The 13,158-nt window shown below is 39.3% G+C and overlaps 1 protein-coding gene across 2 annotated transcripts in view; it reads left to right on the top strand.

Annotated features, from left to right (window-relative positions):
• The first annotated feature begins 25 nt into the window (after positions 1-25).
• Positions 26-13,158, top strand: part of CLMN (calmin) — a 185,561-nt gene continuing 172,428 nt past the window's right edge. For both annotated transcript variants that reach the window (XM_044664581.1, XM_044664582.1), the window contains exon 1: positions 26-947. In XM_044664581.1, the coding sequence (XP_044520516.1) occupies positions 866-947 (82 nt within the window). In that variant the 5' untranslated portion in view covers positions 26-865. The remainder of the gene's footprint in view (positions 948-13,158) is intronic.

Here is a 13,158-nt window from a genome sequence, read left to right as displayed (position 1 = left end):
GGGGGCAGCACACCCCTCCCCGGAGGAGGAGAGCCGCCAGGTCATCGGCAAATATTAACCAGGTGTGCCGGTCTCTCCCGATCGCCGCCGACACTTGGTTTAAACCTGCGGTGCGTCACCCGGAGCAGAGCCTCATCAACTAAGAGACATCACAATATAGACGGCGGGGACCTCAGACTTCATCATCTCCAGTAGCCAAAGAAAGAAAATACAAACAAACAAAAAACACGAAAAAAAAAACAAAAAGAAAACAGGGGAAGGAAAACACACACACAAACAACTGCTCCATTCCGGGCTCGGATTGAGTTTCTCCTCCTTCCCTCCTCCCTCTTCCCTCTTCCCTCTTCCCTCTTCCCTTCTCCCTTCCCCTTCCCCATTCCCCATCCCCACTTTCCCCTTCCTTACCTTCCCTCACCCCCTATCCCCTTCCCAGCGCTGGTCTAGAGCTCCCACGGGAATGAGTGTGTGTATGTATGAGTGAGACTGCAAGCGCGAGCGTGGGCGGGAGAGGCGCAGGGGTAGCCGACTGCCCTTCTCTCGGACTCGGGGAGGTAGACCTGGTAGCCAGGCGGGGCCGCTTCTTTTAACAGGCCTCCTTCCATCTCCCAGTGTCCCACTTTTCCAGCTGTAGTGGAAGACCTGGCTGTGGTGCTCTCCAGCTGTGCTCCAGCGGGGGCTGCTGCTGAGCTCCTTTTTTGGCCCCTCCTCCTAATCCTCCTCTCCTTAGTCTTCCCCACCCCCCTTCCCACCCCCCACCCCCCCAGCTGTTCTCTGCCACTACTGCTGTTGCTACAGCTGATTTGCTCCTCCGTTCCTGGCTTCGGCTTTCCCTCTCCCCCCTCATTCCCCCACCCTACCCCCCTTCATGGCCGGGCACGAGTGGGACTGGTTTCAACGGGAAGAACTCATCGGGCAGATTAGCGACATCCGAGTTCAAAACCTTCAAGGTAAAATAAATAAATAAGTCGTTCTTTCGTTAGGAATGGGTAAGATTGATGGTTCTTTAAAGGGTTCGAGAACTCTGATTCAACTCTACCCATTTCCTGTTCCCTTTGCTGTTTGGGTCAGGGTTTTAGAGACCATTCATTCCCAGCCTCTCAACCCCATACTTATTCCCTTGCCTGATTTGGGGAATGCAGTTTATAATGGTTTGGGGACAGCTCAGGGATTCCCAGGAACTTGGGATCATTTGCAGGTGAGAAGTGAGGGCAAAGGTGTTGCACTGAATTCACTATCTGGGAACTTAAGATGTAAAGATTTGCACGTAAGCAGAAAAAAAAAAGCAGGTATCTTCCTTCCTGTCACAAAGTTTGGAGTTTGGAAAAGTTGCATTTATTTGTTCAGGAAGGTCGTAGGGAGAGACATGGATTCGTTAGACCCAGTGTTCTGACCATTGCCTGAGGTTCTACCGCTGGTTTCAGGTTCTTCACAAGATTCTTGAACGCACTAGAATTTTTTTTTTAAGGCTATGTATATAAGCATGAATATATAAATATGAGAGAGGGGTCCTTTTTCTTTTTCCTTTTTGGGAATGAATGAAAAACCAAACAAATGTGTGAGGGAGCAGGCAAAGTTGCAGAAATCGTTACTGTGGTTGGTGTCAGGCTGAGGCACTTCCTCTTCCCCCTAGACCACATTCCTAAAGGAATAATACCTTGTGGTCTTCTTTATTGGCGATCCTGCTGTGAGGGAGTAGCCAGAGCTCACCTTCCATCAGGGTTCTGGATTAAGGGAGAGACATCTTTCCTGCTTTTGATCTTAGAATAATCAAACAACTGGTTGTAAAGAATTAAAAAAAAAACTTTCAAGAGAACTCCAAATTAGTCTGATTAATTTTTGTTTAAAAATGTCAGTTTCACCATTGGTAAAAAAAAAAAAATTACTAATTCCATTTAACCTCCCAGGTAAATGTGAAGATGAAATGAGTTAAGAGATAGAGACATGGACTATAACAGCTTGGGAGGTCTTTTAGAATCATAGAATTATTAGGGAGAGGACCATTATAATCACAAACTATATACTATTAGGGCTGGAAGGGTCCTTAGGATGTGGAATGCTGGAATGTAGAAAATAGAAAGTTCTTGGAGCTGGGAGAGATCTTAGAGTGTAATTCTCTCATTTTATTGAGGAGGAAAAAGAACCAAAAAGAGGAAGTGACTTTTACAAGGTCATATAGCTAGGTAATATGAGCAGGGACTAGGGAGTGTTGGGAGGTTTAGCAACAGGTGAAATTATTTAAAATCATGTTTTCTTCAAGACTCAGTAGTCTTGGAAATTAGTCATTGCCAGAGAATACTCAGTTTCTGAATGTGGCGAGAAGGAGGTTCACCCAGGTACCAAATAATGAAGACCAGAGAAATACTGTTCTCCCGAGCAGGTGATTCGACTTTATGGCCAGAGGGCAGGCTTGTTTGTTTGCCTGAGAGGACGGGTGCAGTAAAGTTTAAACATTACACACTGTTAGAATGTTTCCTCAGAAGTTTTGTTTATTCATTCCCCTAGTAGATTGAGCAAGGTCTGTGTTCTCTGAGGTAATTTGCCAGGGGGGAGGGGAGATGTATAGCTTTCCTCTTGGAAGGATGGAAACTGTGTTTGCTATCCTATCCCATTCTTCTCTATCATGGTAGACATAAAAAGAAGATAGTTCCTAGGAGCTAGAAGGAACTTTAGAGATAATCTAGTCCAACCCACTCATTGTATAGATGAGGAAGAATTAGCCTAGGGTTATTTCCCCCTAACACAGCAGGGCCAAGATTTGAAACTAGGGTCATATAACTCCAAATCTAGAGTTTTCCCCACTGTATTATTAGGCTGCAGATACTAAAGGCATATGCAGAAGCATCTTTCCCTCAACCTGGGAACAACATAGGATTTGGAATCTCAAGAAAGAACTGGATTTTAATCCTATTTACTACCCATGTAACTTTGGGCAATTCAGGCAAATAAGACTTGTGAAGCACTTCAAAGCAGTATATAAATGCTAGCTGTTATTATGAATTCACTTAATCTCTCTGGGTTGCAGTTTCTTCATCTGTAAAAATGAGGTAATTGAACTAAGTGAATTAAGGTTTCTTCTAGTTCTAAATCCACAATCTGTCCTCCACTAAGGCAATGCTCTGATGTTGTTTGGGAGATATTAGTTAGAACCGGTGATGATCTTAAAATGTTGAATGTTAGGTGGCAGCTAGGTGACTCAGAGAGACAAACTTAGAAATGGGATTGTCCCGGGTTCAAATGTGACCACAGACACTTCTTAGCTTTGTGACTCTGAGCAAGTCACTTAACCCTCCTCCCATTGCCTAGCCCTTATCACTCTTACACAATATTGATTCTAAGACCTAGGATAAGGGTTTATTAAAAAAAAAAAAAAAAGGTTATTAAAGCTGAAACCAGCATCCAAGTGTCTACCATCCAGGCCTTTTCCCCACCTAATGATGGACTTTCCCAGTGTTTTAGATATTTCAAATATAAATCAAGGTATTTAGATTGTGTTGTCAGTGGATGAATATCTATTTGTGTTTCTTAATTAGTCTGTGCAGGGCACTTAGTAGTTGCTTAGTAAGTACTAATTGATTACTTACATTCTTTGGTGTAATGACTTGGGCATTTTATGATTGCATCCCTTCTGTATTCTCTCATCTTTGACTGGCAGTGGGATACCCATGATTTTTCTGCCCAGAATTATTGTGAAAGGCCTAGGGTAACTTGTAGTATAATTTTGGGTAAGTGCTTTTGCCTGTTTGGAGCTTAGTTTCTTCATCAGTAAAATGAGGATGCAAAAAACCCTTCTAATTCCTCAGTCTTATAAATCTGAGAGCAAAAGAGTCTGTCCTGTTCCTGGCTTTCTGATTGGCCTCCTTCTCTTTCAATCATTTACTAAACAGGAGCCTAATCCATATGTCTTGCCTCAGTGGAGGCACTGTTTGCCAAGTCCAGTAGTTCTCCCGTGCTCTTAACAACATATGACAAAACTGGTTTGTTTCCTAACCCATGACAAGTTTGACAGCTCACCTGTCAAAGGCACCAGCTCTTGGATTATATTATAGCTCCTAAACAGTCAGTGTGGGTGGGAGTTAAGGAAATAGGAATTCCAATTCAAATAATTCTTGTCTGAAAGCACTCAGCTTACCATACTTCCTAGGTAGTATCATTTAACCTGATGACACAAGGCTCTCTTAACCCATTTAGGATTTTTTAAAAATTTGTGATGATACACAATGATAAGTATGTCTGCTCTAAGTGCTATGAAACAGCCCATGTTGATATGAGCAGGCCTGAATTTTGTCATTGTGTGGTTTCTGCATCTGGCTTTTGGGGGCAAGGATTTGTGTGGCCCATTTCAGAGTGTTTTGCATATATATGAGGTCAGAAAGTCAAAGGGAAGTATTGAAATGAACTTGATCTAGTCTTTGCTCGTTGTTATCCTCAGAAACATTAGGCCTTCAGTGCACCCTGGCAAAGAACATCAGAAAGAGATTATAATGTACAGATCGATTTTGGAGAGGGGGAGGAGCAAGAGAGAAGGAGGGAGAGAGACAGAGACAGAGTGAGTGTAGAGCAGGGGGTGGAGTCGAGGATTGAGAGGAGGGAATAGAAGGAGAAGGGGTAATCTAACTCTCAACATTTCCCAAATGGAAAGGTAATGAAAGTCATTTTGATGTTGACTCTTGCAGCTTATACATACCTGGCATTTAGGTGGCATTGTCTGAGGAACACACCCGTCCCTTTGGCAGATAATGTCCTTGTCGGTTTGCTCTTTTTTTTTTTCTTTTAAAATAATACTCTACAAGGAAGCTAAGGGGGCCAATATTGCTGACCTTTTGATAAAATGACAATATAAAATCACAGATGTCAGCAGGCCTCTAACTTCCTCAGAACCATGAAGAATTGAACAGTTAACTGTCTTAGCTTGACTAGGTTCATTTAACTCTTGGCTGAGTTTTTTTAACTGTAAGAGCTTTTGGTCTTTGTAGTAGTGTTTGGCTAACTAAGTAATCTTGGTTGGATAATTTAGCCTCTCTTGTCCTCACTTTCCTCATCCTAGAAACATCTAGAAGGTAAAGTGGAGAGAACACTAGGCCTAGAGTCAGAAAGACCTGAATTCTAATCCAGCTGAAGACACTTGCTAGGCACTTAACCTCTGTCTCAATTTCCTCAATTAGAAAATGAGAATTAACATCACCTACCTCCCAAGGTGGTTATTAGGATCAAAGAAGATATTTGAACAGTACTTGCTACAGTGCCTAGCACATAATAAATGCATAATAAATGTCCCCTCCCTTCCTCCTCCCTCTCTCTTTCCTTCCCCTACTTTTCCCCCTCCTTCTTCTCTTCTATTCCTTCCCTTCCCCTCCTTCTTCCTTTCCTCCTTCCTTTATTCCTTCCCTTCTCCTTCCTCCCTTCTTTTATTCCTTCCCTTCCCTTTCCCTTCCTCCAATCCAATCCCATTTCCTCCTCCTCTCTAGCCCCTTCACTTTTCCTGACTCCTTTCCCTCACTCCTCCTTTTCCCCTCCCCTCTCCCTCTCCTCTTTTCTTTTAGTGCCACTATTTTTCTTTTCTTCTGCCATATTAGCATGACCTCTTCAATTCTTTCCCTTTCTCCCCCAAACCCACCTCTCACTTGTAATTAATCTGCATCATAAGGTAAAACAAACACATACATTAGCCATGTCTGAAAACCTGTGCCTTTTTCTTCAACTCTAGTCTGTCACCCCTCTATCAAGAGATGGGAAATGTGTTTCTTTTCTCTTCTCCTGAGCACTGCAGTTATTAGACACTGCACTGAGCAGAGACTTAGGTATTTCAGTTTTTTTCCTTGTATAAATTGTTCTGATTCTATTCACTACTCTCTGTATCTGCTCATGCAGGTTCTGGCCTTCAATTCTGGCTGCTGAAATTGAGTCTTATAAAGTCATTCTGATTCGGGAATCTTGGGAAATTCATGGAGGTCTTTATGAATGTGCTTTTCTAGGGTTGGGGGAAGGGAAGCAGCAGAAAATAAATAAAGTCATTGTCTTCTTAGTGATCGCATTATTAAAAAATTGAAGTGTTGGTTCTCATGGAAACAGCATGATTTATCCAGTGTAAATGTTTCCACACACGGGTAGCTTGTATGAAATGGATAGAAATCCAAGAATATGACTTTAAAAATTCCTTGTAGTATTTTCTTTACTCCATGGGCTTATTTCATCTTTCTTTTTTCTATCAGAGAAAAGATAGAAAATAGAAAACAGATAATTTGCTGATGTACACTCCTGGAAAAAAATAATTCGAGAAGTAAGGCTGGTCACTCAATCAACAAATGCATGAGTCTACAGACTCTCTCTTTACTCATAGATTTTACAGTCTAGAAGTCTAGTAAAACCACTAGAACAGTTCACTACATTTCACTATATTATATAATCAGCCCAAAAGATCGTTACAAAAAAACAAACTAGGTTGCACAATGGATAGAGCACTGGGGCTAGAGAGAAATACCCGAGTTAAATCCACCCATGACACTTTCTAGCTATTTGACCCAGGGCAAGTCTCTTAGTCTGTTTGTCTCAGTTTCCTCAACTATAATGTGGATAATAACCTCTACCACCTCTCAGGTTTATGAGGAACAAATGAGATTGTAAGAGCTTAGCACAATGCCCGGCACATAGTGGGTCTTATATATAAATGCTTATGTGTTGTGTGTGGGGGAAAAGGTCATTGCTTATGGAATCAAGAAAGACTTCCCAAAGGCAGTGTTTTAAGGTTTGGGAAATACCTTGCCCTTAACAGTGTTATTTGTTACAAATATGGTTACAAGTTTTATCTTGAATATACAGATGAGGAACAAAGTCTAGAAAGATGAAATGACTTGGTCAATGCTAGAATATTGAACAGAACACTAGATATTTAGGCCAACCCCTTCATCATATTGTCAAATGAGATGATATTTGTAGAATACTTAGCACAGTGCCTAGCACCAAATAGGTAGTAAGTATATAAATATTCCTTCCCTTCAATCCTCCTCCTAGTCTTCCTCTTCCCTCCTCTTCTTGCCCTCCCCTTTCTCCTTTCTTACTCTTTCCCCTTACACCTCCCCTTTATCCTAACCCTTTCAATTTTAAATTAAAAATCCAGAGATCTTTACTTAATGGGACTATTACTTTCTTTCCAATGAGTGAGGAACTAAAATGGTTTTGCTTTGGGAGGCAGTCTGAAGCCCTTTGGTAGGTTAAATACAGTTGAGGACTTCAGATATTTTCAAGAGCTTTTGGATGGGCATAGGGCTAATCAAGAGGGAAGTGGTCTCGGGAAGAGTGATCACTGAGGCAGGAAGAACCTCTTGAGGGTCTGATGATACGACAAACCATTCTGTTCCACTCCCCTGTTTATTTTTTTTCTTTTAAAAATCTTCCTACATGTAATTGGGGAAAACATTTTAAAACAAAAAACTTAAATTTCTTTTTATTATTATGAACAGAAAAAACTGCACATAAAATGACTCCTTTACTATGGACAGCTTGAGAAGTATATTTATTTTTCATATATTTCAAGACTAACGTCACAGAATTGGAGAACTAAGAGGGGCTTTGGTGTCCCTCTAACCCAACCTATACACAATAAGGTATGCTCAATATCATAAACCCAATAAATGATCCATCATTCAGCCTATGGTTGGAGATCCTGGAGGAGAGAGAACCAGCCACCTCTTAAGGCAGGCCATACATAGTGTCACATCAATACTGCTTGTACACAGCCTGGAAAAGAGTCAAGGAGGTCGTGATATAGTCTGACTGAGGCTAGAGAACAGCAAAAATATCACCTCCCTATTCCTGGAAGCTATACCTCTCATTGATGCCTGCCTAAGGTTCAGTTAGCAATTTTTTTTGGCTTCCATATCATACTATGGTTCTTGTTAATTAGGTAATAACTCAATAAAAATACCCAGCTCTTTTAGAATAACAACTTTTCCTGTCTTTGCCACCTCCAGTTTTTTGGACTTAGAGGTTATATTTGTCCTTACTGAAATTCATCCTTATCAATTCTAGCCTATTAAGATCCTTTGGCATCTTGGCTATTATCCATTGCTTTGGTTATTCCTCTAAGCTTCATGTCATCTATACCTTTATCTAAATATTGATGAAGATGTCAAATAGTACAGGGTCAAATGCAGGGCCATAGGATTAGTGGTAGGACTGATCCTAGAACTGCTTTAGCTCAGGCTTATTGTTGGGATGAAAGGAGGTACACATAGGTTATTGAACAGCTAACCAAAGCTTTATTTATGCCCAACATTGCGAAAAAATTCAATAGGGATGCAGTAGATAACAGGCAAGGCAACAAACCTTTATTAAATGGATATACAGTGTGCTAGACACTGCTAAATGTAGGGGATTCAAATATAAGAAAATACAAAGAAAAAAGTGTCTTGCCTTGAAGGAGCTTTATATTCTAATAGAGGAATACAACATACAAAAAGGAGTTGAAAAGTGGAAGGGATAGGTGCCAACCAGAAAATCTGGAGGGCCCCTTGCTAAAATAGGAGGCTCTTGGAGGAATTCACTCTTAAGAAAAGTGGAGGAATGTCCTAGGTGAAAAGCCCTCAAGCACTGAGTAAAGTTTCAGGGCAAGATGGCAGCTGGGGCATAATGTCAAAGTCTAGAGAGTTGAAAACAGAGTCGGGAAGAAAATGAAAATAGCCAGCCTGGGCTCTTTCCCAAAATGGAAATTCTTGTGGAACTTACCCATTGGAGAATGGTCTGATAGGGAGGGATGTCCCAGGGTGAGAAGGCCCTTAGCACTTAGCTTCAGTAGGCCAATCCCCCTTGCATCTCCCTACATAAACACGTCTGGTCATAAGAAGAGTCTAGTGACTCACGTGGTCTTAGGAAATCTCAAGTTTGAAGGCCATTTACTCCATGTAGGTGGACCTATTTATGGCCTTAAGTGACCAGGAAGCCATATTATAGTGTCAGAGGCTATCAGGAAGCTGCATCAAGGGTGGCACAGCTTGAACCATGCCCCATCTCCAGGCTAATAAGTCCTGGCTTTGTCATCTTTTGAGAAAATCTAGTCTAATTCATGTTGTGGGGTTGAGAAGAAGAGACCTTGGTAGATAGATACTGGTCCTTTCTGCCCAAGGTAACTTCACTGTGACCTCCTGCTCTTTGACTCTAGCTGGCCAATCCGTTCTGAGTAAATGTTATTGTATCTTCTTCTAATTTAGATCTTTTCTATTTTCTCCACAAGAAAAGTGGCCAGTGGTTTCTCGAATCTTTACTAAAATCTAAATAAACTATACCTCTAACATTCCTCTCATCTAATAGTCTAGTAATCCTGTCAGCAAAGGAAATGAGGTTAGTCTGTCATAACCTGTCCCTGATGGAGCCAAACTGGCTCTTTTAATCATTACTTCTTTTTTCAGGTCATCTCTTTAATGTTCTGTGCTAGAATTTTTCCAGGTATTAGTTAGTCTCACAGCCTATATAGTTTACCAGACCCTGCTTTCCTTTTACTTTTTTTTAATTTTTTTTTTAAATTTTTTTTAAAACCCTTAACTTCTGTGTATTGGCTCCTTGGTGGAAGAGTGGTTAAGGGTGGGGGTCAAGTGACTTGCCCAGGGTCACACAGCTGGGAAGTGTCTGAGGCCAGATTTGAACCTAGGACCTCCTGTCTCTAGACCTGGCTCTCCTTTTACTTTATTTTTAAAATGAGAACATTTGCCTTTTCCCAATCTTATAGCATCCCTATCCCTTTCCACTATCCACTATCTTTCAAATATTATTAATGATGGCTAAGCAATCATATGTTACTTCTTTCAGCATGTGAAGATATAATTTTTCTGGCCTAAATGACTTAATTTTATAAATAGCAGTGAGATATTATTTTAGTAACTCCTTTTCTTGAGTACCAATCTTATATTTTTTTCTGGTGTAAAGGTCATTTTTTTGCAAAGAACACAGGAAAAAAATGGGCAATTCCAACTTTTCTCTATTATTAGTTATCATCATCCCATTCACCCTAAGCAAAGGTCTTATCCATTTCATCCTCCACTGTCTCTCAGTAGTGCTAAAAAAGACCCTTTTTGTTGTTCTTAGCTCCCTAACTCATTTTGAGTTTTAGCATTGTAAGAACTCTTTTTTAACAGTTCTATGTCAGACCCTTAAAATCAGATTCTGTTATTGACTGTATTGTAGTCTTCCATGCACATTGACCTAACCATGAGCACTTAATCTCACTATTATTTAGATTTGTCTTTATTTTTGCAAAGTATTTCATTGCTTTATTAATATAGTTTCTGTGTATGTCTTTGTAGATAAATATTCTCACATATGAGATTCTTTTTGGAGCTCCTTTGAATTGAATTAATTTCTTTATATCTTCCTACTGGGTTTTATTTGTAGCATATAGAAAAGCATATTATGATTAGAAATATTTTATAACTTGCTACTTTGCTGAAATCATTCATTGTTCACATAATTTTAGCTGAATCCCTTCAGTTTTCAAAGCAAACCATTATGCCATTTACAGAAAATGATAGTTTTGTTTCTTCTTTGCCTATACTTATCCCTTCAATTTCTTTTTATCTTATTTCTGTAACTAGAATTTCTAGAAATATCTCAAATAAAAGTGGTAACAATAAATATTCTTGCTTTATTCCTGAACTTAATGGAAATGCCTAGAGTGTTTCTCCATTGCAAATCATGCTAGCTCTTGGTTTTAGATAGATATTCTTTATCATAATAATGAGTGGTTCATTGATTCCTATTTTAATTCATTTGGTTCATTTATTTCTATGCTTTTTTACATGAAAGGGCGTTATATTTTGTTAAAAGTTTTTTTCTGAGTCTATTAATCATGTTATTTTAGTGTTTTCATTATTAATATGTCATATTTATGCTTTTTCCACTATTTAACCAATCTCACATTCTTAACATATAAATTCAGTTTGATATATAATATTTTTAATATGTTGCTGTAATACTACTAGTATATTATTCAGTAATATTAAATTGATATTCATTAGAGATGTTGGTCAGTAGTTTTCTTTATCTGCCCTGACCCTCCCAGGTTTAATGATAAGGTTTAGGCAGTCTTATAGTAGCAATCTGGTAAATCTTTCTTTCTCTGTTTTTTAAAACATTGTTATTGGTGTATGGGAGGGAAGGTACTGGAAAATGAGGGACCCTGCCCTTAGAGCCTCAGGCATGAATTTGCCTTTTCTTGTGGATTATCTAAAATATAGGTGATATTCCCTGTCTGGTTCAAATCTAAACAAGATCCTGAGACACTGTGTGGTCCATACTGTGGTAATGAGTAACTTTCTAACTAATTGGCTAATGAGCCAGAATCAAAAGTGTATAGAAAAGGTTTGTTTGGGCAGCCTCTAGCTCTGTTTGTTCCCTGGTGGGTTTTGCATAGGAAAAACTGTTAGCTATGGTGTGTAGAAGGAAGATTCAGCAGTATCTGTCTTCCACTAGACTGCCAGGTACCTGGGAATGCTTGGCATCCCCATTTCTTTTATTTTGTTTGTGTATATTCTTTCCTCCTCATAGGTGAATGAGGATCTAAGTCAGAAACTGACTGGGTTTCAACCTTGCAAGTTACAAAGCATTGGGAGAAGCATCAGAGATCCCCTGAGCCAAGTGGTGTCAAACCCAAGTAGAAAGAGGAGTCACTTGAGAGTACATACAAAGATCCATCAGGCCATATATTGACTTAGTGAAACCATGTGTTAACATTATAGATATTAAATTTACCAAATTTAATTTAATTTAAATATTTATTCAATATTTATTATTGAATATGTTCCATTGAATTTATATTTATTAGCCACAGCAGCTGATTCTAGGGAGAAACACTCACAGTAGCCAAGAGACCTTCCTGACCCAAGCTGGTAGTGAATTGTCCTGGAATGGTCTCAGAGCTGAGCAAGGAAGCCCCTTCCCTAGAGGTGAATTTGGGGGAGACTCTGTGAAAGGAAAGAAGGGATCACTGATCCAGAAGTCTTTCGATAGCCTTAAACTCCATTTGTTCTTTGCATACCTGCATGTCTGCCTCATTACCTGTATTTCAAGTGTCTGTCCGCTTTTTCCAGGAACCAAATGTGGGCAGAAAGGAGAGTGTGGAGAGATGCTTTGAGATCTCTGTCTTTTCTTATATTTTCTCAGTAAAATACCCTCTTGTAAAATTCCTATTGATATCACCTTATTGATATCAGGGAAATGCCAATTGATCAATTTATATTGGTGGGGTGTACTGGATGGGGATTAATAATTGAAATTCTAACTCTTCAGGGTTACCCAGTAATATCAAGTAGTCAGCTGCCCTCTGGAGACATAACTTCTGAGAACGAGGTTGGGAAAGGCAGTCAGTCAGTCAAAAAGCATTTTTTATGTAGCAAATATCATGCAAAGTGCCAAACTTCTAAAAAAAAAAAACCCACCCCCTAAGAAGCATACATTCTAGTGAGAAGAGGTAACAGGAAAACAATAATGAGGTTCATAGATGATATGTTCAGAATAAATGAAGGTAATCTGAAAGTGGAAGACATTAACAAATTTTTATATGGGAGATGAGAAAAGCCTCCTCTAGAAGGCAGGACTTGAGCTGATCCCTTAAGGAAACCAGAGAAACTACGAGGCAAAGGTGAGAAGGCACAGCATTGCAGACATGGGACATAGCCAGTGCAAAGGCTTGGAGAGAGAGGAAGTGTTCTGCTCCAGGAACTGCAAGTTGGCCAGTGCAGTTGCTATAATAGAATAAATTATAGTCTTTGTAGAATTCACTTGTAAGTTCATCTGATCCCAGGTTTTTTTTTCTTTGAGAGTTCTTTTGCTATTTGCTCAGTTTCTTTTTCCAAGTTTGGGTTATTTAAACTATTGCTTCTGTTTATCCAGATTTTTTTTGTAACTAATAAACCAATCTATTTAAATTACCAGGTGTTTTTTGGCATATAATTGGGCAAAACAGTTTCTAATAATTTCCTTCAGTTCTTCTCCATCTTGATGTGAATTATCCTTTTTTGTTTTTGATTTTAGTAATTTGATTTTGTACCTTTTTTAAAATTAGGAAGCTAGTGGTTTGTCTATTTTATTAACTACTTTAAAAAATCTACTCCTAGTTTTATTTTTTATTTCAATATATATATATATGTATATATATATATATATATAAACATA

Source organism: Gracilinanus agilis, chromosome 2 (assembly GCF_016433145.1).
Source record: "Gracilinanus agilis isolate LMUSP501 chromosome 2, AgileGrace, whole genome shotgun sequence".
Classification (NCBI taxonomy): Eukaryota; Metazoa; Chordata; class Mammalia; order Didelphimorphia; family Didelphidae; genus Gracilinanus; species Gracilinanus agilis.
Note: the sequence above shows the minus strand (reverse complement) of the source record. Positions and strands in the feature narration are given on the sequence as shown.